Source organism: Phyllostomus hastatus, unplaced genomic scaffold (assembly GCF_019186645.2).
Source record: "Phyllostomus hastatus isolate PE091 unplaced genomic scaffold, TTU_PhHast_1.1 phas_contig_16, whole genome shotgun sequence".
Taxonomy (NCBI): Eukaryota; Metazoa; Chordata; class Mammalia; order Chiroptera; family Phyllostomidae; genus Phyllostomus; species Phyllostomus hastatus.
The window spans coordinates 24,335,534-24,362,951 of NW_025333643.1; the positions used below are offsets into that span (position 1 = coordinate 24,335,534).

A 27,418-nucleotide genomic window follows, 5' to 3' on the forward strand; every position below is an offset into this window, starting at 1 on the left:
GTTGCTAACAGTGTTGAGATCTTAGTATTTTCATCTGTTTTGTTTGTGTATTGTTTGAGCAATAATGATTAAAAATAATAGCACTGGTGTATATTAGGATGGTAATAAAATTTGTCCAGAGCACCCAGGGAAGTCTGAAGTCTCTCAGCCTTGACACTGAGGCTGCCACAAGAGGCCCATGAGGGAAATAACGTGCTAACAAGGTATGCAAAGCCATGTAACCTGTACTATTAGCTCAGATGAGAACCCCAAAGTCTATGAACATAGAATGACTATGTTGAGGGCTTCTCTAACCAAGTTAGGTAAAAGATATGAGAACATCATAACTGCTTTCTCTACTCCCATACTCCAACTCCAGCACCTAAATCCAATTTTCTTAATTTTTCACTTGGTTGAAACCAGAAAACTTCACTTTCTAGTTACAGAAAAAGTAGCAGAGGGAAAGACAGAGAATACATTGTATTTATCACATGAACGGCAACAACTGTGTGGTCTCTATTGGTCTTGCCTTCTCTGGGGTTGGATATAAAAGAAAGGGATTGGGGAGAAATGATGATGAAGGAGAAAGAAAACTGATCTAGCTTCAGGGGAAACTTGGGCTTTAATGAAACAAACCCAATCCATAGCTTTTCTCCTCCTTAGAGTAGGTGTGAGAAAAAAGCAAGGACAAGAAACATATTGAAAAATTTTGTTTCCATGTATTTAGAGTGCCTGATGGCCTTGGTTTAAGACATACAAATAATGAAAATAATTCAATTGATAATATCACTAAAAACTCAAGTCTAGTTTCATCTCCATTACCTGTTTTGTATATCCAAGAAAATCCATAAAATGAGTCCAGCAGGAATATAACAAACAAGCTCTTTTCTGGACTCTAACTTTGAGGCAATTTGAACACAGTTAACATTCATCTCTTTCATATATGCAGAAAGTAAAAGTCTAGGAAATTCACGTTTTACTATTGACTTACACATTAAAAAAAAGAATTGTTTTAAAAAAATCATGTTTCCATTCTTGCTCAATGCAGAGTTGTAGCAGTCACAAGTATCATATATTTAGTAACAGATCCAATTTGACAATATATTTATTATAAGATATACTAGATTTTTCTATTTTATCACAGAATCTGTTTATTGGGTTGCCTTATAATGAAATACCTTTGATGATAATAATTTGTTTATATCCAACTCTCACCATTGCAGTAAGATTTATTTCATTTAATTACACAGAGACAATCTGAATACATCTGTTAATGCCTCAGCATCTATTTGTTAATCTGTTTTTATTTAAAATTTGGGATTATTTAGTGAAATGCTTTGTTCAGGGAATGATGGAAGACAATCAAGTAAGGAGAAACAGCAAAAAATAAAATTCTTCCATGTTGGGGTGTAGGGTTAAAAAATACATTTAAGACAGTCCCATATACCCAAGAGGAGAAAGACACCACATCTCCAATCTCATTCACAAGCATATACCACAAAAAGAATCAAAGATGATCATAATATGGTGGCAGGAGTTTGACAGAGGCATCAAGATAAAGAAACATTAAACTGTATTTTTAAAAAACAGTGATTTTCCATTCTCCATGTATACTAAAGAATATTCAATAAAGACCTATGTCACATATCATTATGAATCAATTTTCTTGGCTAAACATAAAAGTTGATTCAACATTTCCATCTTGAAAGACTCTATTATCATGACATTTATCAAATACTGAAAGCTCTGACCACCTGCCTTTTTCCCAAATAGCACAAGGTATCCAGATAACAAATGCAGATTATACTTAGAAACCAGAATAGACAGGAGACTGAATCGCAGCAAAACACTTATAAATCAAGAGAGGGAAGAAAAGTATCAGGAGAGGTTAAATGCACCAAGAACAATAACAAGAAGGAAATCTCTTGTGAAAAGAAGCAGCTGATGGTGACTTAATTGGGACAAAAATGAATTAGATTTACTTCAGTGATTGAGCTCAAGATAAGGTAATTTCACAACGTTATAGTAAGTCACTTGAAAATAACACAATTTTTGTTGTACTCTACTTTTAGAGGGAAGGGAAATAAGGTTCCTGGGAGAGAGGTGATTCTCAGAAAAACACACTGACAAACCCAGGCAATGAATTTTACCTATTAACTAGGAGATTACCCTTAATTCTCATTTGGACTGAAAAGTCACTTTAGAACTGATAAAGTCCCTTTGAGTTTCAGGGAGAGATTCTGATATCAAAATACAGAAATGAAATTCTTAAAATATATTGAAGTATAGAGTGTATGATGAAAAAAATAAGTTAACAGAACTGAGGCTGGGGCTACAAGGTAGTAGGAGAGAATGCTGGGGCAAATTCTCAGTTTGGTAAGAAGAATACACACATGGTATATTAACCATGACTTGGGGTGTCAGTGATAGAACATAGATTCTATCTTAAGGGGAAAATGAATGAGTTCACATCAAATTTGATGGCATCCCCAAGGTCACAGGGAATGGGAAAAGTATCCTCAAAGAAAGATGCTGTAACAGCTCATAGGAGGAGATGCCACAGAAAGGACTACAGCAGCAATTTTCAAATTTATACAAACATGAGAATCACCAAAAGGGCTCGTTAAAACATAGGCTGCTAGGCCCCACCCCAAAGTTTCTGATTTGGGAGATTTGAGAGGGCCTAAGAATCTGCATTTCAAGAAGGTTCCAGGTGATGCCACTCCTGCTGATCCAAGCACTTTGAGAACCATGAGCTCCAGAAACCAAGGCTATAGGAATGAAGCCCTATGACTGAAGGTGTCTCCATCACATACTGCTTTGCTCCTGGATCTGATCAGGGCTTTCCCAAGGTTGCAGGGATCAGTTTCCTGGGCCAAACTGTTTTAGTTCATGATCCCAGCAGCAGATGATCTTTTTCATGAGCTTCAGGAAGAAGACAGGGGAAGCCACTGACTGGACTAAGGGCCCTATGCCAGGAGCGCCTCTGAAAGCCACCTGCTGTGTCAGGGATGACCCTGAGTGTAAGGATGCTCTGTGAACAAGAGAGGAACAAGAGGATTCAAGTGAGAACACCAAGAGGGGGAGGAGATATTGCCAAGATCACAGGGAATGGGTGAAATATCCTTCAAGAAACTACAGAATGAGTCATGTGATGACAAGCAACTATGTGACATTATGATTATCGTTAAAGTTCACTGTGACATCAAGAGTCACCATGTACAAAGAAATTCACTTATTATACTAGGTTTTTATGTACATCATCTCATATAATCTGTGAAGGACCAACTTTGAAAAAATTCCCTGACTGATATTTTTGAAAAATATAATAATATGAATTGTTAGAAAATTGATCTTATACTTACATGTCAAGACAATTTGCAATAAAAGTTTCTAGATGCTTACTCTATTTCTGTACCTAGAACAAAGGGCCAACAGACTGGCACTTCACCACAAATGGCATGGATCTGATACTACTTTCTGAGCACTGCTACTCTAGAAAGACTATGGTGGGCCAGGGAGCCTCTGTCACAAGGACTCAAGTCATTAAGAAAATACTTGAGCAGTGTCAAGATAAGCCTCGGGAGTGACTTCCAGCCAAGATGAAGGCATAGGTAGATACACTGTGCCTCTTCCCACAACCAAAAGAAGGAAAACAACAAATTTAAAAACACACAATCAACCAAAACTGACAGAAAATTGAACTGTATGAAAGTCTGACAACCAAGGAATTGAAGAAGAAACATTCATCCAGATCAGTAGGAGAGGAGGGGTGGAGATGAGCAACCAGGCTGGAGAGGACCCGTGGCAAAGTGGCAGCATGCAGACCAACAAGGCAGCAGCAGGTGAGGTGGGTAGTCCCACATTTGCAAGCCGATAAACCAGGAGGAACAACTGGGGAGAGAGACAGACTGCACAATCCGAGGTTTTAGTGAAGGAAATAAAGCCTCAAGACCTCTGACAGGAAAAACCTGTGGGGTTTATGGCAGTGAGAGAAAACTCCCAGCCTCACAGGAGAGTTCATTGGAGAGACCCCACAGGGTCCTAGAATGTACACAAAACCACCCACCCAGAAATCAGCACCAGAAGGGCCCAGTTGGCTTGTGGGTAGCAGAGGAAATGCCTGAAAGCTGGCCTAAAGCCCAGCAAGTGGCATTATTGCCTTTGGGATGCCTCCCCCACATATAGCGCCACAGCACAGTGACATGAGTTGCTCCCTCTTCACCTCTCCTAATACCTAGGGCTCCACCCCATGCTACATGACAGGCACACTGAGACAAAAAAGATGGCCCAAACAAAAGAACAGATCAAAGCTCCAGAAAAGACAACTAAGCAATGAAGAGGTAGCCAACCTATCAGATGCACAGTTCAAAACACTGGTAATCAGGATGTTCACACAAATGATTGAGTATGGTTGCAAAATAAGAGGAAAAAGTGAAGGCTATGAAAAGGGAAATAAAGGAAAATGTAGAGAGAACCAACAGTGATGGGAAGCAAATCGGGACTCAAATCAATCAATGGTGTAGAGCAAAAGAAGAAATAAACATTCAACCAGAACAGAATGAAGAAAAAAGAATTCAAAAAAATGAGGAGAGGCTCAGGAACCTCCCAGAAAACTTTAAACATTCCGTTTTCCAAATCATAGGGGTGCCAGATGGAGAAGAGGAAGAGAAAGAAATTGAAAAGTTACTTGAAAAAATGAAGAAGGAGAACTTCCCTAATCTGGCAAAGGAAAGAGACTTCCACGAAGTCCAGGAAGCTCAGAGAGTCCCAAACAAGTTGTACTCAAGGAAGCACACAGCAAGGCACATCATAATTACATTAGCCAAGATTAAGGATAAGGAGAGAATTTTAAAAGCATCAAGAGAAAAGGAGATAGTTAACTCCAAAGGAGTTCCCATAAGACTATCAGCTGATTTCTCAAAAGAAACCTTGCAGGCAAAGAGGGGCTGGAAAGTATTCAAAGTCATGAAAAGACAAAGACCTACATCCAAGATTACTCTATCCAGCAAAGTTATCATGCAGGATAGAAGTGCAGATAAAGTGGTTCCCAGATTAGGTCAAGTTAAAGGAGTTCATCTTCACCAATCCCTTATTATATGAAATGTTAAAGGGACTTATGTAAGAAAAAGATGATCAAAAATATGAACAGTAAAATGACAACAAACTTTCAATGATTAAAAACTTAACCTAAAAATAAAAAAAAGAACAAACTAAGCAAAAACTAGAACAGGAACAGAATCACAGAAATGGAGATCACATGGAGGGTTATCAGTGAGGATGGGGAGGGGGGAGAATAGGGGAAAAAGTATAGGAAATAACAAGCATAAATGTTAGGTACAAAATAGACAGGGGAAGGCTAGGTATAGTATGGGAAATTTAGAAGCCAAAGAACTTATATGTATGACCCATGGACATGAACTAAGGTGGGGGACTGATGGTGGGCGGGGAGGTACAGGACAGAGGTGCATAAAGGGTAGAAAAAATAGGACAACTGTAATAGCATAATAAATAAAATATATTTAAAAATAATAACAAAGTCAAACACAAAAAATAAAAGCTTTTGCACAGCAAAAGAAACCATCAACAAAGTGAAAAGACAACCCACTGAATGGGAGAACATACTTGCCAATGATACATTTGATAAGGGGCTAATATCCAAAATTAATAAAGAATTATTCAAGTCAATACCAAACAACAAAAACAAAACAATTCAATTAAAAATGGGCAAAGGATCTGAATAGACACTTCTACAAAGTGGACATACAGATAGATGGCCAATAAATATGTGAAAAGTTGGTCACCATTGCTAACCATCAGTGAAGTACAAATTAAAAGCAAAATGAGATATCACCTCATACCTGTCAGAATGGCTACTATCCATAAGTCAACAAATAAGTGCTGGCCAGGATGTGGAGGAAATGGTACCCTACTGTAATGTTGGTGGGAATGTGGACTGGTATAACTACTGCAAAAAACAGTATTGAGATTTTTATAAAAATGAAAAATTGATCTGCCATGTGACCCATTGATTCCATTTCTGGGAATATATCTGAAAAAAAAAGTGAAATACTAACTTGAAAAAATATGCCACCACTATGATCCCTGTAGCATTATTTACAATAGCCAAGATTTGGAGGCAGCCCAAGTACCATCAGTAGATGAATGTTTAAAAAAGCTGTGGTATATTTACACAGCAGAATACTATTTGGATATTTAAAAAAAAGGAAATCTTACCTTTTGCAACAGCATGGATGGACCTGGAGAGTTTTATGCTAAGTGAAATAAGCTAGTCAGAGAAATACAAGTACCATATGATTTCACTTATATGTGAAATCTAATGAACAAAATAAACAAAATAGAAAGAGATTCATAGACACAGAAAACAGACTGACAGCTGTCAGAAGGGAAGGGGTTTTGGGGCTGGGTGACAAAGGTGAAGGGATTAAGAAAAAAAACCTCATAGACTCAGAGAACAGTATGGTGAATACCAGAGGAAAAGTGGGGTAGGGGGAGGTAGAAGAGAGTATGAGGGGGGTAGAAGGTGAAGGAAAGAGACTTGGCTTTCATTGGTGAACTCACAATATAGTATAATACAATACAAATGATGTATTATAGAACTGTATACTTGAAAACTATGTAATTTTATGAACCAATGTTACCCCAAGAAATTCAATAAATTTTTTTAAAGTTACTTTGCATTTTGAGAAATTGGTGTCAGTATTCAATAGGCATTGTGTTTAAGATTGTACTTGGGTACGAAAATAGAATCACATAATTTATTCTTTCAGGAATAATTCTCTTTTCAAGTTTCTTTGCTTTTGTATCTTTTTACTTTTTCTTCTATCACTCTCCTCATTTGAATATCAAACACTTCTCTTTTGAAATTTGGTCAGCACTGTCAGAATTTGGATAAACTACTTGGTAGTTCAGCTTTATGGAGAAGAAACTCCACTCATAAAATACAACTACTAATCATAGGTTATAAAACACAGGAAAATATGAGTGGGGTATTTCACCTTCAACCTGACACCCAAATGTCATCATTCTTGAGTCACAATGACACAATGAAGATTCAAAGTCACTTATATCTCCTTCTCATAGAAATGTACTACTTGGTATTAATGAGCAAGTGAAATCTAGAAAGTCAAGGGTTAAAGCTCCAAATGGATTTTCTGTTTGTTTATGACCCTTAGGTCTCTGGGAATTAAAGCAAACACCTAAATGTTGCTCAAAAATATTCTACTGCAGTTCTAACTGAGAAAAAGGGATGTGTCCAGAATGCTTATAGATAACGATTAATGGGAGAATTCACAGATAAGTGGGAAGAAAAATAATTAACTCGGATTTGTGCCAGCTGCCTCTTGGGAATGTTAACTAATATTTGTGTTCAAAGTGCTCCATATTATAAGACCTCAAAGGTTGTAATAGAGCATCCCCAGGAGACAGTTGTGAATATGTAGATAAAATATCCACTGACATTCAGAAAGGAAATCTAATAGCATGTGAGTTGCCACTGAAATTACTAAATTTGCAGTATAAGCTTTTCAAGTGGACAAAACTCCCTTTTTTAGGTCTATAATACAGCAAGCAAGATTGCTTCAAACATTCTGGTAAAGAAGCAGTGACTAAAGACAAAGGAAGGAGGGCAGCTCCAAACAGGAGTAGCTGCTGGACAGATTACCTCTTCAAGTGGCATGCATATCACTGTCCACAAACCCAAACTCCAAATCATGAGATGGCTATGATATTTCTTTTTCCAAGGTAAACTTAGCAGCTAAACTTCAGGAGCAAACCTATCAAAATTAACAAGCCTCTAGTATTCTCAGCAACCATCCCCGTAATTCGATTTTATTTTTCAACATAGCAAATATTATCACCAATACATTAGATATTTGTTTCATATTATATATTTAGCTACTCCTCAGTTTAACTATCTACCTTCCTCCTCAAAAAATGGCAGCTCAAAGACAGCAAGACTACTTCCCTCCCTGCTTTATCCTCAGTGCTTAGAGGAATGCTTGGGATCTAGACACCTATCATATTCTCATTTGGCTGTTTCTCAATGGCTTTCTGTCCAGCTCAGTCATTCTGTGATCTGGAGAACTAGTCCTGACCTCGTTGAGGGGGTTGCCCCCCAATAAGCTGGGGAACCCACCAATAAAGTCATTCATGCTGTGGGATGAGCCTTACCCACCTCTTGTTTGACACACTGACTTGTACCTACTGCTGAGATCCTTCCTTAGTTACTTGCCTGGTACTCCAGTCTCCTTAGAACCAAGCTTATAAGAAGCTCTGTACTCCCTACATATGATTTCAGAATGGGCTCCTTATGTTTGTACTCCTGCTGTGTGCTATACTAACATGCAGCTTTCAGATAGCATCCCCTCTGCACTCTCATGATTCTCCCTGTTTAACCTACTATTGCCTACAGGCACTGTGTCTGGCTGCTGGATAGCACCTCACACTACCATCTAAAAAGAGATCCTTCCCTCCATTGCTTCCTTGACACTGAGGGACAAGTCTAGTTCCAGTCTCTGTATGGTTCCTACCAGGCTGCCCTATCCCATAAAAATCTTTGCAAACACATGGCATTCACAGCTGGCCTGGGAAACAAATTGTTTCAGAAAGACAACTGTTTAAGTTACTATATACTCTTCTTCCCAACTGAGAACATTCATCTGGATTTTAATGTACATATAGAACTGTAGACTGTCAATATGAATTTGTTCTAAAAAGACATTTTTAAAAAACCTGCTATGTTTCCTAAACCATTAGAGTGGCTAGAAATCATGAAATATATAATACTAGCTGAAAAAAACGAAACCATGGGGATAAAAAACCCCTCAAGGAAAGCCTATACCTTTAGGTATTTTTACAGAATGTGGAGCAAATGGAATGTTTAATAAAAAGGTAAAATAAATGGGAGAAAAAAAAAGAAATTTCAAGGTAATGTTACAGAATATAAAAAGAGAAATAAATGAATAAATGAGACTTAAGTGGTGAGGACTCTAAATTGTAAATATCACATATAAAGGTAAATGGGGAAAAATTATCACCAAAGAGGCCAGTTTGTTGAGGGTTATAAAGATTCAAATGACACCATTTATAGAAGTTTGCCTGAAATATTGGAGAATAGAGAAACCAATGGTTCTTATCAAGTTCTTTAGTAAAACAATTCAGTTGAAGAATCCTGGCAAGAAAGAGCATGCAAAGATAAAGATTACTTTATTCTCCTACCTCCAGTAATTCTGAATCTTGGCTCCTTCTCTCTCACTGAACTGACTGTATCAGAAAGATACTGAACTGAGCAGTCAGGAAGGGACATTGGACCATCTCTGGGATTCTTAGGTACTTCAAAGTCCAGGCAATTAACAATGAATTTATCAGATATTAACAAACAACTCACCATTAATTCTGAGATAAATAAAACAAACTCAGATTAGCAGTCCATTGAGTTACTAACTGAATAAAATTTGTTTTACATCACAAAGCTTTTCATACTCATTACTACTTCATTTGTTTAACTATACTGTATACTGCTTTAACAAGCCTGACCTACAAAGTTCATTCACTTTTTAAGGGAGATTTAAAATACTGAGTTACTTGAAATAACCACCTAAATAACACAATGCCTTTAAAACACCCCATTATCAATACTGCTAATAAAATTGATGCCTAGAGAAACCAGCTTAACAACATGGGAATATGTTTATCATGTAACATTGAATGAAAAAAAAAAAAGGCCATCAAAGGGCATTCTAATTACACCCTTATAAACAGGGTATGCATAGATAATCCTAGGAGAAAATTTACCAAAATTATAAATAGCGGTTGTGTTATGGGAAGAAAGGAGCAATTTCTTTTTAAATCTCATATGTGTACATGCAAAAATTAATCAATTTTTTAAATACAAAGAAAACTTTAAAAAAGTATAAAGTGAAGAAATTTAAATGTGTAATGAAATCACTCTTAACTGAAGTGAAAAGCTAAATTAAAATTTTCTCAAGGTTTCTTCACTTAATTCATAGGAATAAAGGCAGTATGTCTAAAAACCTATTACTGATATATTCTGAAGCTTCTTGTATTCAAAATAACATATAAATGCAAATTATAAAAAGATTTTTTTACTTCACCTTCAGGCTAAGGGTTCCTGTCTGTCCTTTCTTTATATGAACTGTCTCTATCACATAATCTCTAAAGAGTGATCCACAATTACCTAAACCATTATTCAGGCAATTCTCATTATTTGGAGTTATGTTCTATAAAGTTGCCACAAGAATGAATTAGTGAATATTGAGCCATTGTGCCTAGGAGACATAGAGGGTTAGGTTCCTGGGAGCCTCTGGTCACAAGATTTTTGTCAACTGATCAATACCTAACTCTGTTTGATGTGTGCTTCTATTCAAGATGATTATATTTAATATACATTGTTGGTTCATTAACATTGACCTTATGGCAAATAACACTGTAAGTCATGCCTGAACAAAACTTTGGTATTTTCTCTATAAGCCACATATACACGGAGACATTTTTAACAGCAAAAGTCACACATGAGAAAGGACACAAATGTGGCTCTAAACAGATGGCAGCATTGACACTTGTTTGGTTTGAAGTATGAGAGCTGAAACAAGAAGGAAGAGGCTGCCTCCTCTGGCCTCTTCTGGGAACAGAATGTAGAGAACTACAATTTTCACTGCCCTGAGCACTTCCACAAATGACTGAGAAAGCAATATGGGTATTGATTTGGGGTTACAAATAAATTTTAGAACACAAGCAAATCTGCAAATATGGAATCAGCAAATAATGAAGATCAACTATATTCAAAATACTGATTGAAAACCTCACATTAGGTTACAATGAAATTCCTTCAATACTTTGAAAAACATTCTTTGGAAATGATCTACAGGTCTTATTAATAACGAGATGAACATGCCACTTCAAATCACAACATTCATCTTACTTTAAATCTGTATGTAAAGTTATTACTACAAAAAGGCTCACCTCATTTTAAGTGGAAAACACTCTAAATACCAAATAACAGAGGACTGCCCCTGGCTGGCGTAGCTCAGTGGATTGAGCGCGGGCTGGGGACCAAAGTGTCCCAGGTTCGATTCCCAGCCAGGGTACATGCCTGGGTTGCAGGCCATAACCCCCAGCAACTGCACATTGATGTTTCTCTCTCTCTCTCTATCTCCCTCACTTCCATCTCTAAAAATAAATAAATAAAATATTTAAAAAAAACAACTAAGCTACTTTAAAAAAAAAGTAACAGAGGACTGGTTAAATAAACTTGTATATCCACATGAGTGAATACTCTTTAGCCACTAAAGATGTAGAGAACTACACAAGGGCAGGTGAAAATGTACATCAAATGTGAAAAGAGCAGACTATATACTAATGTCAATTATATTGATACTAGTTTTGCCAAACTATACTTATACTCTGCATTCACTTTCAAAGTGGATACATATATAATTTGACTTATTTTTATACTTGTCTATGTCTAAGCTTCCCTAATTTAATAATTAGGAAAAATGAGTCTGTTTAATAAAACACCCAAAAACAAAGACAAAAAACTATTTAGCAAACTACTATGAATCAAACCAATTTTTTCAGTATGCCCACGTGGACATGTGGCTCGTTTAGAACAAGACAGTCATTCCTAATTCCCAGTTTTCTGGAAGTGAGTGGGGGGCAGTGCAGAGGGAAGGAAGAGGATCCACAGTGTCTGCAATGTTCTTAGTCCACTGGGGATCATCTCTGCAGCCTATAGAGTCAAATCAGAGACCTTCACAGTTCAAAGTTGTTCAACCACTTTCTTTCTCACTGTAGTTACTTTAGGAGAAAAAAACAAACACTAACTCTTCTAATAATTTATACATGATTTTCAACATATAGGACATTATAATTTAAGTAGGGGTTCACTTCTTTTTAAGAGTTTAAAAAGGCTTCTCCATACAGAATTCATAATCGATTATTAAGCATGTTGGGACTAATAACAAAATTTACTAAAATATCCCAAAATCTGTTAAATTCTTTAAATCACTTACCATGAAACAAAATAAAGCATGGTAAAAAAATTGAATTTTGAGAAGCAGAGCATATGGTAAAAACCTTATTTGTTTAATTTCTGACAGTATGCTATCATGAAGCATTAAAACAGATTTAGAGTGTTGCACTAGGTATGCTTTGAAAATGTGGTAGCCATCAAACATGCTAATCATGCATAAGATTAACCAAAGGCCTTTGCCAGGGCGCAGCTCTGACTGAGAAGTACTGGAAGGTAGAATGGAATGAGTGTAAGTTGGATGTGGGGAGGCAGACATTTCTTGGAAATTTGGATCAGCTGGACGTCAGGACAAGAAATGCAAAAATCAATATTTATGAATTGATGACAGTAGGAAAACCACTTCAGAGAAAGGAAGAGAAATGAGCCAGGCAGACAGGCTCCCATCATCGAGCTCATGCAAGATATTGCCCAGGCAATTGCACGTGATGGCTAACAACAGCTTACATATTCATTGGTTCAAGATCATTTTTATTCTTCCAGACTAGGCTATAAGGCAGACTATCCCTATAAAGAATAGCTTCCTGAACTTTTAATCTTTTCAGCTCCATAGCAAAGTGAAATTTATTTTCAAACAGGCCTGTAAGAATAGGGATTCAGGGTAGTCATTTCAAAAATAATGCTCATGTTGTATAAAGCATTGGGCATTATATTAGAAAATAAATCCCTCAAGAATTAATTCTATTACCTGCGCCTCCCCAATAAACATTCCCTTGCAGATAAGGTATTTTAGCAAATACATATGGTAATAAAATGAGTTTTGTTTCACAGCTTTGATACAAGCACCTATTTAAAAGAAAAAGAGGACATCATGTTTCATATTTAAATATACTCTAGAAGTATGATAATTAACAATATGTAGGGCATTAAGCACATGTTACACCCAAAACATTTATTACAACTTAAGGCAGCTGCATTTACCTGATATGGAAAAGAAGACATGCAGTTTTACTTACTTGTCTTCAAATTCTAAGGACTTTTTGAAGCACATACCACAGAGCTGGCCTCTTCTCAAATTTATACCAAATGATATTCTGTAGTTCTTTTAAGCATGAATTTAATCCTCTTTTCATTAAATTGTATTTTCTGCCTTGTCTGAACAGAAAATCACTGCAAGCTACTGAATGTTTACAACATTTTATCAATTTAAAAACAACACATGTAGTAACACACATATTAGTGAACCTGCTTCAGACACCTTCCATTTCTATAGAGGAGCATTTATTCCCCACTGTTATAATAATTCTAAATCTAAGCATTAGAAATGAAAACAGAATTGGACACTCAAAAAATACTACACAAACTAAGGTTTTCATGTGCTTTGGAAATATTTGTGAAGTACTTCCACATATATTATCTCAGCTGATCCTTAAAACAATGCTTTGGGGTGTTATTTTCATATCTACTTTAGAGATAAGGTGATAGAAGTTTAAAAATTATGTCCAAATAGCTAACAAATATATGAAAAGATGCTCAGCCTCATTAGTTATGAGAGAAAGGCAGTAAACTACAACCCTATCAGAATAACAAGAACTGAAAAGACTGCCTGTCAAATGCTGGTGAAGGTTTAGTGAAACTCATAACTCCTGCACATGGCTAAGTGTAATCTGGTACATTTGGAGAACCGTTTGGTGGTCTTGATTCAAGCTAAATACATGCATACCCTATGACCCAGAAATTTTGGTTCCAAGTATATATCCCACAGAAATGTGCACCAAAGGACATGAGATTGTTCACAGTGACATTCTTAATAGTCAAAACTGAGAATGACACAAATGTCTATCAACAGAAGAGGATAGAAAAGTTCTGGTAGAGACATACAACAGAATACTATATGGAAATAAGAATGAGTGAACTATTGTGACATAAAGTGTGGATGAGTCTTACAAATAAAAGTTAAGTGAAAGATGGCAAACACAAAAAGAATATAAACACATTATGTGATTCTATTTATATTAAGCTTAAAACCAGACAACTTTAATCTATAATATTAGAAGTTAGGATAGTGGTTACTTTGGGAAAAAAGCTGGGTAGGAGAAGTATGGGAGTTGTGGAACTTTCAGGGGCTTCTAGAATGGAGGTTGTCTGAGACTATTCAGGCTTCTATATAACACTACCACAGACTAGGTGGCTTAAACAACAAAATTATTTCTCACAATTCTGGATGCTGGAAAATCCAAAATCAAGGCACCAAAAGATTCAGTGTTTGGTGAGGGCTCCCTTCCTGGTACACAGATAACCTACTTCTAGTTGTGTTCTCACATTATGAAAGTGGTGAGAGAGCCTTCTGGAGTGTCTTTTATAAGAACACTAATTCCATTCATGGGAACTCTACCCTCATAATCTAATTACCTCCAAATGCCCCACCTCCTAATGCCATCATATTGGGGGGGATTTCAACATGTGAATTTTGGGGAAACAAAAACATTCAGTGCATACATGGGTCGTATTCTAGTTCTTGATCTGACTGGAGACTACACAGTTGTGTCCATTTTGTGATAATTCATCAAGCTACAAACCAAAATGATCTGTATACTGTTTGGTATGTAGGTTATACAGTGGTAGCTCTGAACTTGTCCTTAATTCTTTGCGGAACATATGATGAGTGCAGAAACATTTTTTAAGCAGTGAATGATGAAGTATTTTCTCTTGCAGGGTGGCAGTGTGACTCATACAAGTTCTAGCGAGTGCTGCTATAAGTCCTGAGCTGTAAGTGTCAAGTGCTGAAACTTTTTTTTTCTCATCAAAATGCAACAAGTACAGGATTTGACAAGTTCTGAAGCTGAGTACTGAGGTATGACTGTATGTTAATAGCAGTTCACTAAAATTTTTAAATGATACTACCATATGAAATTATCACTCCTCTAGATGGGAAATATGTGTGTTTATCTCAATTCATGTAATAAAACAACCCTCTCAGGTAATAAGTACTGTGATTCCTCCCTCCACTTTATAAATGAGGAAATCGAGGTACACAGAAGTTAAGTCAAATGCCCAAAGTCTTATAACCAGGAAGTGGTAAAGACAGATTATAACCCAGGCAATCTGGCACCAGAGCCCACAAAGAATCCCTTCCTTCTTAAACTAGCATTTGGTGCTTCTGGAGCACATTTCTACTTGGAGATTCAAAGGGCTTTGAAATGTGACTCTAAGTTGTATCTAAATCAGGAAGCACAGTCAAACCAAGTGAGGTGGCTTCACTAATGCCAACCATATACCATTGCTTTGCAAAATTAGGTCTGCAGAGAACAACAAATTTGCTTAAATTTGACTGCTAGAGTTGGGGTTACTATTGAGATTCATGTCAACTGTCTTTTCATTTTATTCATTTATGCAAAATGTTTCACATACTCCAGATGTTGTTGCAACTCATTTTCTACAGCTTTGGAATTCTAAGTTTAAAATTCAAAGTAAAAGCCAAAAAGCATAATTTAGGAAAACAAAAAACCCAAGGATAACATTTCTTATTAGTTTTGCCTTTAAGTATGCTAAAATTCTTTACAGATTACCATAAAACTCTTATACTTCCTATGTTATATTACTTTTACTGTATGATTTTAAGAATGCTGGTGTTTAGAATTCTGAATGTTAAAAATGATGAAGTTAAGATAAGATCTCTTCTACCACCAGCAGAACAAACTCTATTACCTTGCTCTCATCTCAAGCCCAGCTGGAAAGTAACAGAATTATAAAATATATAATACACTTCATGTGAATCTAATTTGGTAAGTAAACTATCTTGAAAAGACTTTAGTTATAAGCAGTTTGGCAGAGAAATTCCATTTCATATGTATTACAAACAAATAAGCAACTGTAATTATCAAGGCACCTGTGTTAGGTCCCAAGGAAAATCAGCATTTGGGCTAACAGTCAAGCAAAATAAATATAAGTTCCAGCTCTATGACTGGCATTATGAGTAGAAATATACCAATTCACAATATTTTTCTTGAATGATGACATTCATTACTCGATCAATAGAATTAGCTCATACATATGGCAAACAAATAGTTGTATCAGTTGATTTAAGTTTCACAACAGGCTGTTGTAATTTTGAGTTTCAGTGCATTCAACCAGACTAATCCTTGTGTCTAACAAGGAAATCAATACCTTTGAAATAATTAGGTTTGGGCTCTTGGGAATCTACTTCTGGGCAGAGAGAAGGCTCTACTTTAAATAATTACTGCCAGAACTACAACCAGTTTCCTTGCAAAAGCAAATCAATTCATCTACACCATTCTTTAGCCTCTATTCTCTGAAATCTGTGAAACAATGCCAGAATTGAAAATGCCCCTTACATTTCTATGCTTTTTAACTATCTTTGAAATTTCAAGATTTGGAAAATGTAGTATGAGATGAGGTCTGCATTCATTTTCCTGATATAGCATAAGAAAAACAACCCCCACATACCTTTTTCCACCTAAGATGACAGCCAATCTCAAAAAAGTTTAAATACCGCAAGCATTTGAAGATATTTCAAAAGGTAAAGTCAAAATTTTTGAAGAGATCGTTTTTAAAAAGTGGCTTTGCAAATAATTTTTCATTCTCCTCCTATATTTTTTACAAAATTAAAATTCAGGATCAGCCACTAAGAAGAGATATTTTTAAAAATGCAATGATTGTCCTGGCAGATTTAATTCCTCAATGGTTCTTGATTATTCTTAACACCAAATTTCAGTAGACATCAAAAATTCAGTATTTTATTACAGTTGCTTGTCCTCTGGGTACTTTGTGGTTCAAGTAGTTTAAAGAGCTGTGTGTTATGTTCATGGAATTCACAGATTACAACTGGTTTGCAAAGCACTGGGAGGAAAATGATTCTTCCCTTAGAAAGGAGTAAGAAGAGGAGATAAGTGAATTAATAAATAATTAGCGAACCACTGATAATGTTCCTACTTAATGAAAACAAGGTGCTTATGTAAACAGAAAAATCAGCCCCAAACACTTTTCTTGTGGCTGCATGACTCTGGACTTCTGTGACTTGTATATTCCTCAAAAGCACTGGAGAATTCAAGACAAGCAGCTGATAATACCTCACAATTTATTCTGTGATTCAGAAGGAAAAGTCTTAGCAAAAACAAGTTTACCACTATCCAAGTCATAATGGAAAAAGACAAGCATACTACACTACTACAATAAGACAAAATTTTATACATGTAAACCCCAAAATGCTATTGCCATTATACTTATTAAGGGGAAGCTTCCATAGTAAATTCAGATCACATTTCTTTAAAAAAAATATGGGTATTGTTTTCATTCATGATATTCTTAGTGATTAGCTCAGATTAGTTCAGATTTCCTTAGTGATTATACATCAAGAATGAACAGAATATATTAGATACTCTAACAGTATTGAAATAATGACTCTCAAAGTTTAGAATGAAATGGTTGTGGCATATACACTACCCCACAGAACTCTCAAAAGCATTAGATGATACACTCAAAAATTTAGTCTTTTCCACATAATAAATATCCAGTTTAACTTTGTTATCATAGACAAGTTAGTACCTACAATGGAAACAAGGCATATTGGTATTTAGACTGATTAAATGTTTACTGAATATCTACTATGCACCCAGCATGGATATGATAGCTACATTTTAGTTAAGAGAAGATGCAAATAAAGCAATATTATTTGCTACATAGAGCATATATTACAAACTGTAACATATGTAACTGTCAGAGGTGATGATCAAAAAGCATACAGAGAAGGCGAGGTCATTATTTTTCAGAGATATATAACAATATAATCCTATAATTTTCTTCTGTGTCCAATCATATACTACCTTCAGCATCTTGATGGAAATACCCAAGACCTAGTCTAAGTCATGTAAGTGTAGGACTAATTGCTTCAGTGAAAATTTTCCAAATGTTTCATGCCAACCCATGTTTCATTGTTCAGTGCACTTACACCTTTTACTTCTTGCCACCTCCAAGAACTTTTAAAGCACAACCTGAGAAATAAGATCCTGAGAGCACTTATAAACCTTTCACCCAAAATGAGTTAAATCATCAGGTATTCCAATGGAATGTAAGGCAAAATTTGCATCTGGGGCTGCATAGTACACATGTTGACTTATTAATGCCTAGCAGGAGGAATGAGGTCGCTCTAGCAGGAATGGTGAGAAATCAGAACATTATGGAACCTCCCAACAAAGAGAGATTACCTTAGGATCAGCAGTAAGCAATTTGAAGGCTTCATACACTTGAGCTTCCTTTACGCCACCACCAAGATCCAAGAAGTTAGCTGGCTTCCCACCATTCAGGAAAATGATATCACAAGTAGCCATGGCGAGTCCAGCACCATTCACTGTAAAATGCAAATGGCACACAAGACAGAATAAATTTAGCAACATCAAATGGTGCATAAACTTTTTTCCTCCACTGTACTGCAAAAGAGAACACTGTCATAAGGGGCCAATTTCTGCCCTCTTTGGAATTCTATTCAACCAGATAAGTTCACAGACTTTTAGAATAAAGAATCAGAAAATGTGCCTACAAAGAATACCCAAAAAAGACCTGGGAATGGGGAGATAGATTTATTCAAAAGTTAAATAAATCTGGGAAATGGCAAAAAGGGAAGAGTTTAAATGAGTTACCAATTTGGGCTAGTTAGTAATAATTTTTTCTATTGTATTGAATGGTAATAAAGGAGCAAGTTTTAGATTCTGGAAAGTATAGAATTCAAGAGAATCAGAAAAGAGAGAAAAAAGCTGTGAAAAATAACTAGGGGCTATGAGTTAGATTCTTTTAATGTCCTTTAGGAGACTTAAGTAAAAATGGAATTCTTTTAATTTTTTGTTTGCTGAGAAAACATCCCTTTGAATGTGGCATCCCTCTGGGGCTGAACCATGGGCATCTCAACATCAACAGGATTCCACCCACTTTCATACTGAGTGCAACCACCCATGTTTACATGTCATCAGGACGAAGTCAGAAAACAAATGAACAAATGACAACTCAAACAACATTCCTATGCCCCTGTCCCTTTTTCAACATAATATTAAAAATGTTCAGTAGCAACCCGATCAGTACAACTAGAATAAACATGTGCTAACATTTTATGAGCTTTTCTTTAAAAACCAAGTAAAGAGTTTTAACATAAAATTCTTATTTTCCATAATTAGGTTTTATTGATCACATAATTGTACTTCTGATTTTTATGCTTAATTATATGAAATTACTTTCCTCAGGTTAGAAAAAAAAGGGGAAGGGGAGGGGAGGGGAGGGGAGGGAAGGGTCTGAAAGCAAATCTGAACTCAGCAGAAACTGAAGGTGAAGTACCTTTCACTTTTTTTCAGACCCTTGAATTCCCCAGACAATTGAACTGGGACTAATTTAATTATTTTGGGATCAACTAAAACAAAAATGGTTTATATAGGATCTTAAAGCAATTTAAAATGTGTTGGCTAAGTTGGTCAAATCATTCACACTCATACAGAGGGTACAAAGCATCTGTATTTAATATGTTCTAAATATGCCATTATAACTTTCTCCTTTCTAAATGCCTACAAATATTGAGAGCACATTAGCTTACCAAGATCAGAATGATGTGTGTGATGGGCATATCCCAGCTATTGCTCCAATACAAAGCAAGAGCTTTTGGTATCACTTGTAATTAGATGTCATTTCCTATTGTATTGAATGGCAAACTACTGGATGAGGTCTGTTCTGTTCTGAATATAATAATACTATTGGTTTAATGAGCTACAAATCATTTTTACTTTAATTCCATTAAAATTAAGATCTCAGTTCCCAGTGCAATAAATTCATTCAAACATAACACAGAAGCATATAAATCTCAGTACTACATGATATAGACAATAACAAAAGTTGTGTTGCCTCTATAGAACCATTCTTACCTCAACTGAATAAGCCATTTTCACAAATTTAGGTAAGTATGACAAAATCAACTGTTTTATTTTTTAATTTTTTTTACATTGTATTTATTTATTTTTAGAGAGGGAAGGGAGGGAGAAAGAGAGAGAGAGAGAGAGAGAAACATCAATGTGCAGTTGCTGGGGGCCATGGCCTGCAACCCAGGCATGTGCCCTGACTGGGAATCAAACTTGCAATGCTTTGGTTCACAGCTCGCACTCAATCCACTGAGCTACGCCTGCCAGGGCTTTCAACTGTTTTATTAATAAACTTGTATAATGGATTAAACATTTTATCATTTGGTTATCAAAGAAACTGAAATTTGAGAATAATGATTAAAGTACATGTTCTCTTCTATTTCCTGTGAGAAAGTAATTTTATCTGAACCCAAATTTCAGAATAGTTCCTACAATACTGACACTGCCTGGAGCACAAAAGGTTCCAGTTGTTATTAAGGTAAGTTTAACTGAGATGCTTTAGAATAGTAGTTCTCAACTTGGATGATACTGCCTATCAGAAGATACTCTGCAATGTTTGGAGACACTTTGGTTGTCACAAGTAGAGGGTACTAGTGGCACTTAAAGGCCAAGGGATACTGCTGAATACCTTAAAATGCACAGGACAACCCCCACAGCAAAGAAGTCTCCCACTTAAAAAGTCAGTACTGCCAGGGCTGAGAAACCCTGTTTAAACCAGTGACCACTGACCAAAATAAACTTTGAGAAGAAACGTTGAATTGTATCCTAAGACTTTTGAGTACAAAAATACCTTACGTTTATTTGCTATTAGAAAATAACATGTCAGAAATCGGTACTTCCTGAATTCTGCAAAAATCCACAAATCATTCTTTTGATATAACAGATTTCTTACCAAAGCAAGCAATATTCCCATCCAGTCCTATGTACTTTAAGTCATATTTGGCAGCTTCATTTTCAATGGGCTCATTTTCTGATCCGTCATCCATAGCAAATATGTCCTTCTGTCGGAATTCTGCGTTGTCATCAAAGTTTATCTTGGCATCAAAACAGACAACTAAAGTTTTTAAAAAAGGAAGACATATGATTATCTCTTATAATCTACAATTAAGTTCTATAGGCTTGCAGGCACAAGAGAAAAATAAAAGATATTGCCGTCCTATCTCATAATATGGACAGGAAAAGCTGTTGTGGCTTTCTTGACCTTAAACTTCAGAGCTACAAAGACAAATATGAAATGGTAGCTGTTCTCAAGGGACTTACATTCTAACAAGGAACAGAATAATTTATATCTGTTGGTCTCTATTCCAGAAAATAATGTAAGTTGCTATTAGCCATTAAAGGCTAAGACTGGCCCTGGATGGTGTAGCTCAGTGGATTGAGCACGGGCTGCGAACCAAAGTGTCACAGGTTTGATTCCCAGTCAGGGTACATGCCTAGGTTGCAGGCCATGGCCCCCAGCAACTGCACATTGATGTTTCTCTCTCTCTCTCTTTCTCCCTCCCTTCCCTCTCTATAAATAAATAAAATCTTAAAAAAAAAAAGCTAAGACTGCTAGCTACATAAAGCTTTGATGACCTATTCCTACTATATTTCTTATTTTTAGTAATTAACCATGATCATCACCTTTCCCTTTGATGCAAAAGATGCTAGCTAGACATGAACACTTAATTCTGTTTTTGTCTTTCTTCTGATGATGAAGAGTAAAGGTTTTATTTAATCTGTATCCTTACCAGTATTTCTGAAAGATGTTGTAAAAAGGCAAATGGTAGCTTTGGTAAAAAAAATTAATAATAATAACCGACTTCCTCTCTAGACCTCAGTTTTCTTACTTGGAAAATGGAAATAATCCCTAGATTGCTGATATACTTACTTTAGGGTCTACTAAAATAAGTACCATCATCTTGATGTGTGCAGGACATGACTCTTTTGATTCAAGTTATAAAACACTAAGAGACTAAGAATGGTCAGATACGATGCAAGGTTGCCAGGCATCATCAGTAATGCCATCCCCACTCCCTGGTGCTGGGAGTCTCAACACTTTCAGTGGCCTATGGCCCTGGAAACAGTGAAATTCACTCAGTGATAAGGATGGACTGCAGAGTGTTTTCCCTGATTTACAGGAGATCTGATCTTCCATATATACAATCAGGGAGACAGTGTAGTGAGGTGGGTGGTGCAATGGTTTCTGGGATCTGATCCTTTTTAGTGTATCTACTTAGGGTAGATGTTAGTTATCTTTAATGCCATTCCATCATAACTCCCTTTACTTTACTTGGGATATTGATAGGCAGGGATCTCTGACCAAGAATTCACAGATGTTACTCTTCACCTGCAGCATCACAGATAGACACCTAACTCTTAAAAAGGAAACAACGGCCCTGGCACATTTCAATCAAAAGCAATGAGTGTAGTCTGTGGATCCCATTTGTTTCCTATGGAAATAAAATATTGTTACATTTTGACATCCTGGGGTTAAGGACCCTAAGGAGTGGTTTTCCCCCAGGGTCTCTCTACCATAATCAAGTACTTTGATACTAATCTGTGTAGATCTAGCATATAAACATCTAAGAATACTCAGCATAAATAAGAGTCCAAACCACAAATTATTTAAAGTAGCACTGACTGACAAGAGAGAATCTTGTATGGAAGTTAATGTCTGCCTGAGTCCTTAGTCTTGCCACAAAATGTCCAACCATACTGTGAATACATGGAGCAAATGAGTAATTACTTTCCAGGACACTGAAATCTTAATAATGGATTCTTACAATTACCATAGGAATTGGCCAATGTTCTCTGCTTGCTACAATGGCATTTTCTCAGCAGTTAATGACCTGTGTAATAATCAATAGAAAAGCAACTTCATTCTTGGCTGTCCACTGGGTCTATAAATACATTTTAATTAATTTATTAGTAACTATAGCTTCTCCATTACTCATTGGCAAGACTACTTGTAACTGACACCTTAAAAATGAATGGGCAAAAGCTACCAAATTAGCTTCCTAAGAGAAAAGATTCAAATAAAAGAATTCTTGGTCAAGATCAATAAACTAGTAAATCAAAAGAGGTCCAGGCTGATCTTTGCTCTGACAAAGACTATACTTATAAGCAACTTGAGAGAGAGCAATATTAATGAATATGTATGCAAAATTCAAAAGGCAGGCCCAGCTAAATGTCTGCAAACCCAGATTTTCAAGATGCTTTCTTCCTGTGATATGATGTATATGCCAAATACAGAAATGAGCTGACTACTTGGGGACCACCTTGTGAGAACTTTAGAGTTTAACCAGAGCTTCAAGGTGGTGACTATGGGATGAAAAGGATACCTATCGGGAGGAGTAAAGATGTATCTACAGGTATCATACTTGTGGGATAAAAGGTGTTATCTACAATGGCTCCCTGCTCATTGTTCCTTCTGTAGGGAAAACTAAGTGACATACCTAGGTCAACGTATGTGTCCAAGTACTTTGGAAAGTTAAATACCTACATAAACAGACAGCGGACTTAGGAGTTAAGAAAAAGTAATCTAAAACTGAGTTGCCAACTTCAAAGCCCAAATCTCTTGGGGGGGTTGGAGTGAAGGGAATAAGGACTGGATGGAAATAAGAAGGTACATCAGACATATATTTATTATATTTGCTTAACATTTTAGAAGTAGTCCCAAACATAAAAAGTGCTTTCTTGTTTTACTACTTCAGTTTATGATGATAACATAAACTGAATATAACATATGATGATAACTCCTGAAACTTTTTCTTTGAACTTGACCATTTAATATACTCTAACATCAAAACACCTGTCTGTATGAGTTACAACTTTGGCACCTCCTAGTCAGGCAGCCAATCACCTCCCTTAAGCCCGGCAGCCTTATGTATAAAATGGGGAGCAGAGTATTTTGTACTGCATGGTGTTGCTGGAAAGAGAAGGTTCGCAAAGCATTCAGCCTCACAGACAACTGGCACCCATGGGCCATTATCATTACCACAACCATTCTCTACACGCACAGTGTTTTCATGCACTCAGAGCTTCCTGCTGCTGCAGCCCAGACTATATAGGACTCCTCTCTCTTAAAATGACCTGCACTTTGTCCATTCCCTTATAATCCTGAACTTCTATTTAGAATAAATCTAAACTAATGCCTCGGGGAGTTTACATCTGTGCAGGTTACAATGGTTTTTCAATAAAATGCCACCCTTAGAATCCAAGTATGTGTCTAAAAGAGTTCATGCACTTTCTTATTCCCCTCACTCCACAACCCCCCCAAAAGATTTAGGCTTTGAGAGTAGCAACTCAGTTTTGGATTACCTTCTTAACCCCTAAGAATTTTCTCACAGAAAGAATTTTAAGGGCTGGCATTTCAGGTGTTGTAATTGACAAAAAAGGAAATTTTCTCCTGAAGGATGAAGAGATGGCTCTATCGACCCTCAAATCACATTCACCACTGCATAAGGCCAGGGTGGCTACAGATTGGTATATAACAGCCCAAGAGAGAGTCAAAGTCAGGGGTGGCCAAGCACGATGACTCAGGTCAGTTCACTGTCTGTTTCTGTGAACTGGGTTTTACTAGAATGAAACTACATCAGTTCATTTATATATCTCTGCAGCTCCTCTCCCAAGAGTCCCACAGCATAGATGAGTAACTGCAACAGAGATTAGCCAGCCCATTACAGAAAAAGGCTGCCCATTCCTGCTAGGTCACAGTTCTTGTCACATTAGTACCCTGCTTTAAAGTGAGAAAGTTGCCTTAGGTACCATATTTATTATGGTGAGTGAGAAACTTAGGAAAGTGCATCCTACTAACTTGAAAACAAACAAAAAAAAAGCATAACAAGCAAAATAAACAAAAAATTGCAATTAGCACAAAAGTAGATTAATCCCTGAATACTGACTGACTCTTATATGCTTATTTGCCCCTGTAAGACCCCTCTGAGTACATGCTGAGAACTAGTGTGGTAAAAATGGACTGATGCCACTTTCAACAGCATGGCAAGAAAACAAACTTGCTTGCTCAAACCTTAGCTTTTTCATTTAATAAAATAACAAACTATGGTAAAATATATTTTTAGAGATGCTGAGCTTGGTTCAGACATGAAGATTTTCAATGTAACAATAATAAAACTTCAATTCTTTAGAAAATTCAACTTGAACAAAGGCCATTCTGTGTACAAAGTGGGTGAAAAACACACCTATTAATATTTATAAAACAATTTTCACCATCAAAAGCACATTGTTACATGCTTGATAGGTTATACAAATGAATTTTCTTTCTGAGCAAATATCAAAGAAAGCTGTGGCACTTATATTCACAGGGTGTTTTTGTTGTTTTGTTCTGTGGTGTGAGATTCTGTGAGCTGCTAATTCAACAACCTCCATGAAGAACATGGCTGGCAGTTAGCAGCCTCTGACCCCAGAGTTTTACCAGAAGAATGTGCCATGGAATTAAACAAAAGAAAACTACATTTCAGAGGGGAACTCACACAAAAGAAACATAAAACAGCAGGAAATAAGACTGCCATAATTAGTTTGAAAAATAATCTGTCTTCAAGCAATGTACTGTATTTGATTTGTGACAAATAACTATAATGTACTATTGAAATGCACCTTGCCAAAGTGGCCTTAAAATGCTGATACTTTCACATTGGTCCCACTTTTCATTAAATATTGATGTTCCAAGAGTTTTAAACTTTTTAGAACTTTTTTTAGTTGCTGTGAAAACAGAAAATAGGCATGAGGAGTGATGGGGGTTTGGGGATAGGTAGAGAACTGAAAATGTTCTTGAAAATAGAATTCCTATGTATAAAGACAGAAACAGAGAAACACCCACTGACAACATGGGCACTTGCTAACACAAGCAACAGCATTGCTGTTTAGGGAAATTAATCTAAAGCAAGAAAGGGATGTGATGTTCCAGTGAACTTCAACCCAGCCTTAAGTTAGTTCTCATGGAATTTTGGCCAGAGAGTCACTGTTTTAAATGGGGTTTCATTCCTTTAGCTTGGTGAACAAATGTGTGTTCCAACTGACAGAGATGCCTTAGAGGAGGTATTCTTAATCCGGGGACTACTGACATGTTGCATGAGATCATTCTCTCATGGGAGGTGCTATGCTATGCACTACTGGATGTTTGGCAACATCCCTGCCCTCTGTCCCCTAGGAACAGGTAACGACGACGTGCACCTCAAGTTGTGACAAACAAAAATGGATGTTCACTAGACTTACTGTGGTTGTGTTATATACCTGAAACTAACATAATGTTATAGGTCAATTATATCTCAATGAAAAAAATGTTTTTAGACATTGTAAAACATCTTCTAGAAACCAAAATGCCCACCTTTTCCATTGAGAAACATTATTTTAAAGACAGGAGCCTATGTGCAAGAAGATCTGGCTCAAAGTGGGAAGAAATGAAATAAGACATACAATCCCAGTGGCTTACAAAATAAGAAAATGAGTGAATAAGTCAATAAATAATAATAAAAGAATTTGTTCCTAACTTGGTCACAATTTAATGAATTAATTCTAGCACTGCAAATGGACAAGCAAGAAAAATAGTTAAGTTCTCTTTGACTAATGAACAGTTTATTTTCATTTCAATAAGTTAGGTCATCCTAGTAGACATGTTTTGACTCAGTGTCCCCTTTTCCATCAAGAAACTGCCTTTCTCCTATACCACGTGAGTTCAACTGCGGCTGGTCTAGGCATGAACATGTGACGCAAGCAGGACTGATCAGAATAGCCTGGGAGGTTGCTACGGTTGCTGGAGAAGCTTCATGAGGACTAGAGCACTCTCTGCTGCCCTGCAGCAGCCTGGCTGACAAAGCACCGATTCAGAGGTAAGCAGGGCTGAAAGGACCACAGAATCCCTGATTCCTTTCATGAATTAAGCCAGTCCACTCCTTAAGACTACTCCTGTTATATGAGTAAAATAAGTATACCTCCCTCATTGTAGACTTTTTCACAAAAACTAGGCTGATGGAGGTTTCTATCACTAATAACCATTATAGACCTAACTGACAGTCACTAAACTACTTACAGTCAGTAGTGCCAAATCATATTCTTTGAATCAGATTATAAATCATGTTGGAAAAAATCATTCCTAGACAGTTCTTTCTCAATGTCAACAATGTCCTATGGGTGACCTAGCAGCACAGATATATCAAGGCTATTGTTCCCATTCAACCCAGTATCATCTGCATATATATGACCAAGCACTTGGATTCTTAAAAAATGTTCATCATCAAGCAATGGAAGACTGAAAAAATTCTCTTGCAGTGATGCTCATAATGAATAAGATTAAAGTAAAAATGTTTGGTGTGATGCCTAGCTCCTTAAACTTCTAAATTAAAAGAGTAATTATTAAACCAAAGTTTTAATGTGAAGGCTTATATATCTTCCTATTACTGATCTAAATGAAAACATTAAATATTAAGATTATCAATATTGCTAAGATATAAATGATTGCTTTCACAGCTCCTAAATAAAGGACTGCTTTAGGGGATTGTGAAAATGATGAAGATCA

The 27,418-nt window shown here is 36.4% G+C and overlaps 1 protein-coding gene across 4 annotated transcripts in view; it reads right to left on the bottom strand.

Moving 5' to 3' along the window:
- SUCLG2 (succinate-CoA ligase GDP-forming subunit beta) overlaps positions 1-27,418 on the bottom strand; it is a 277,613-nt gene that overhangs the window by 93,751 nt on the left and 156,444 nt on the right. For 3 of the 4 annotated variants that reach the window (XM_045832400.1, XM_045832399.1, XM_045832401.1), the window contains 2 exons: positions 20,795-20,956; positions 18,214-18,356 (listed from right to left, as the gene is read on the bottom strand). In XM_045832400.1, the coding sequence (XP_045688356.1) occupies positions 18,214-18,356; positions 20,795-20,956 (305 nt within the window). The remainder of the gene's footprint in view (positions 1-18,213; positions 18,357-20,794; positions 20,957-27,418) is intronic. The other variant, XM_045832402.1, reaches the window with a different exon arrangement.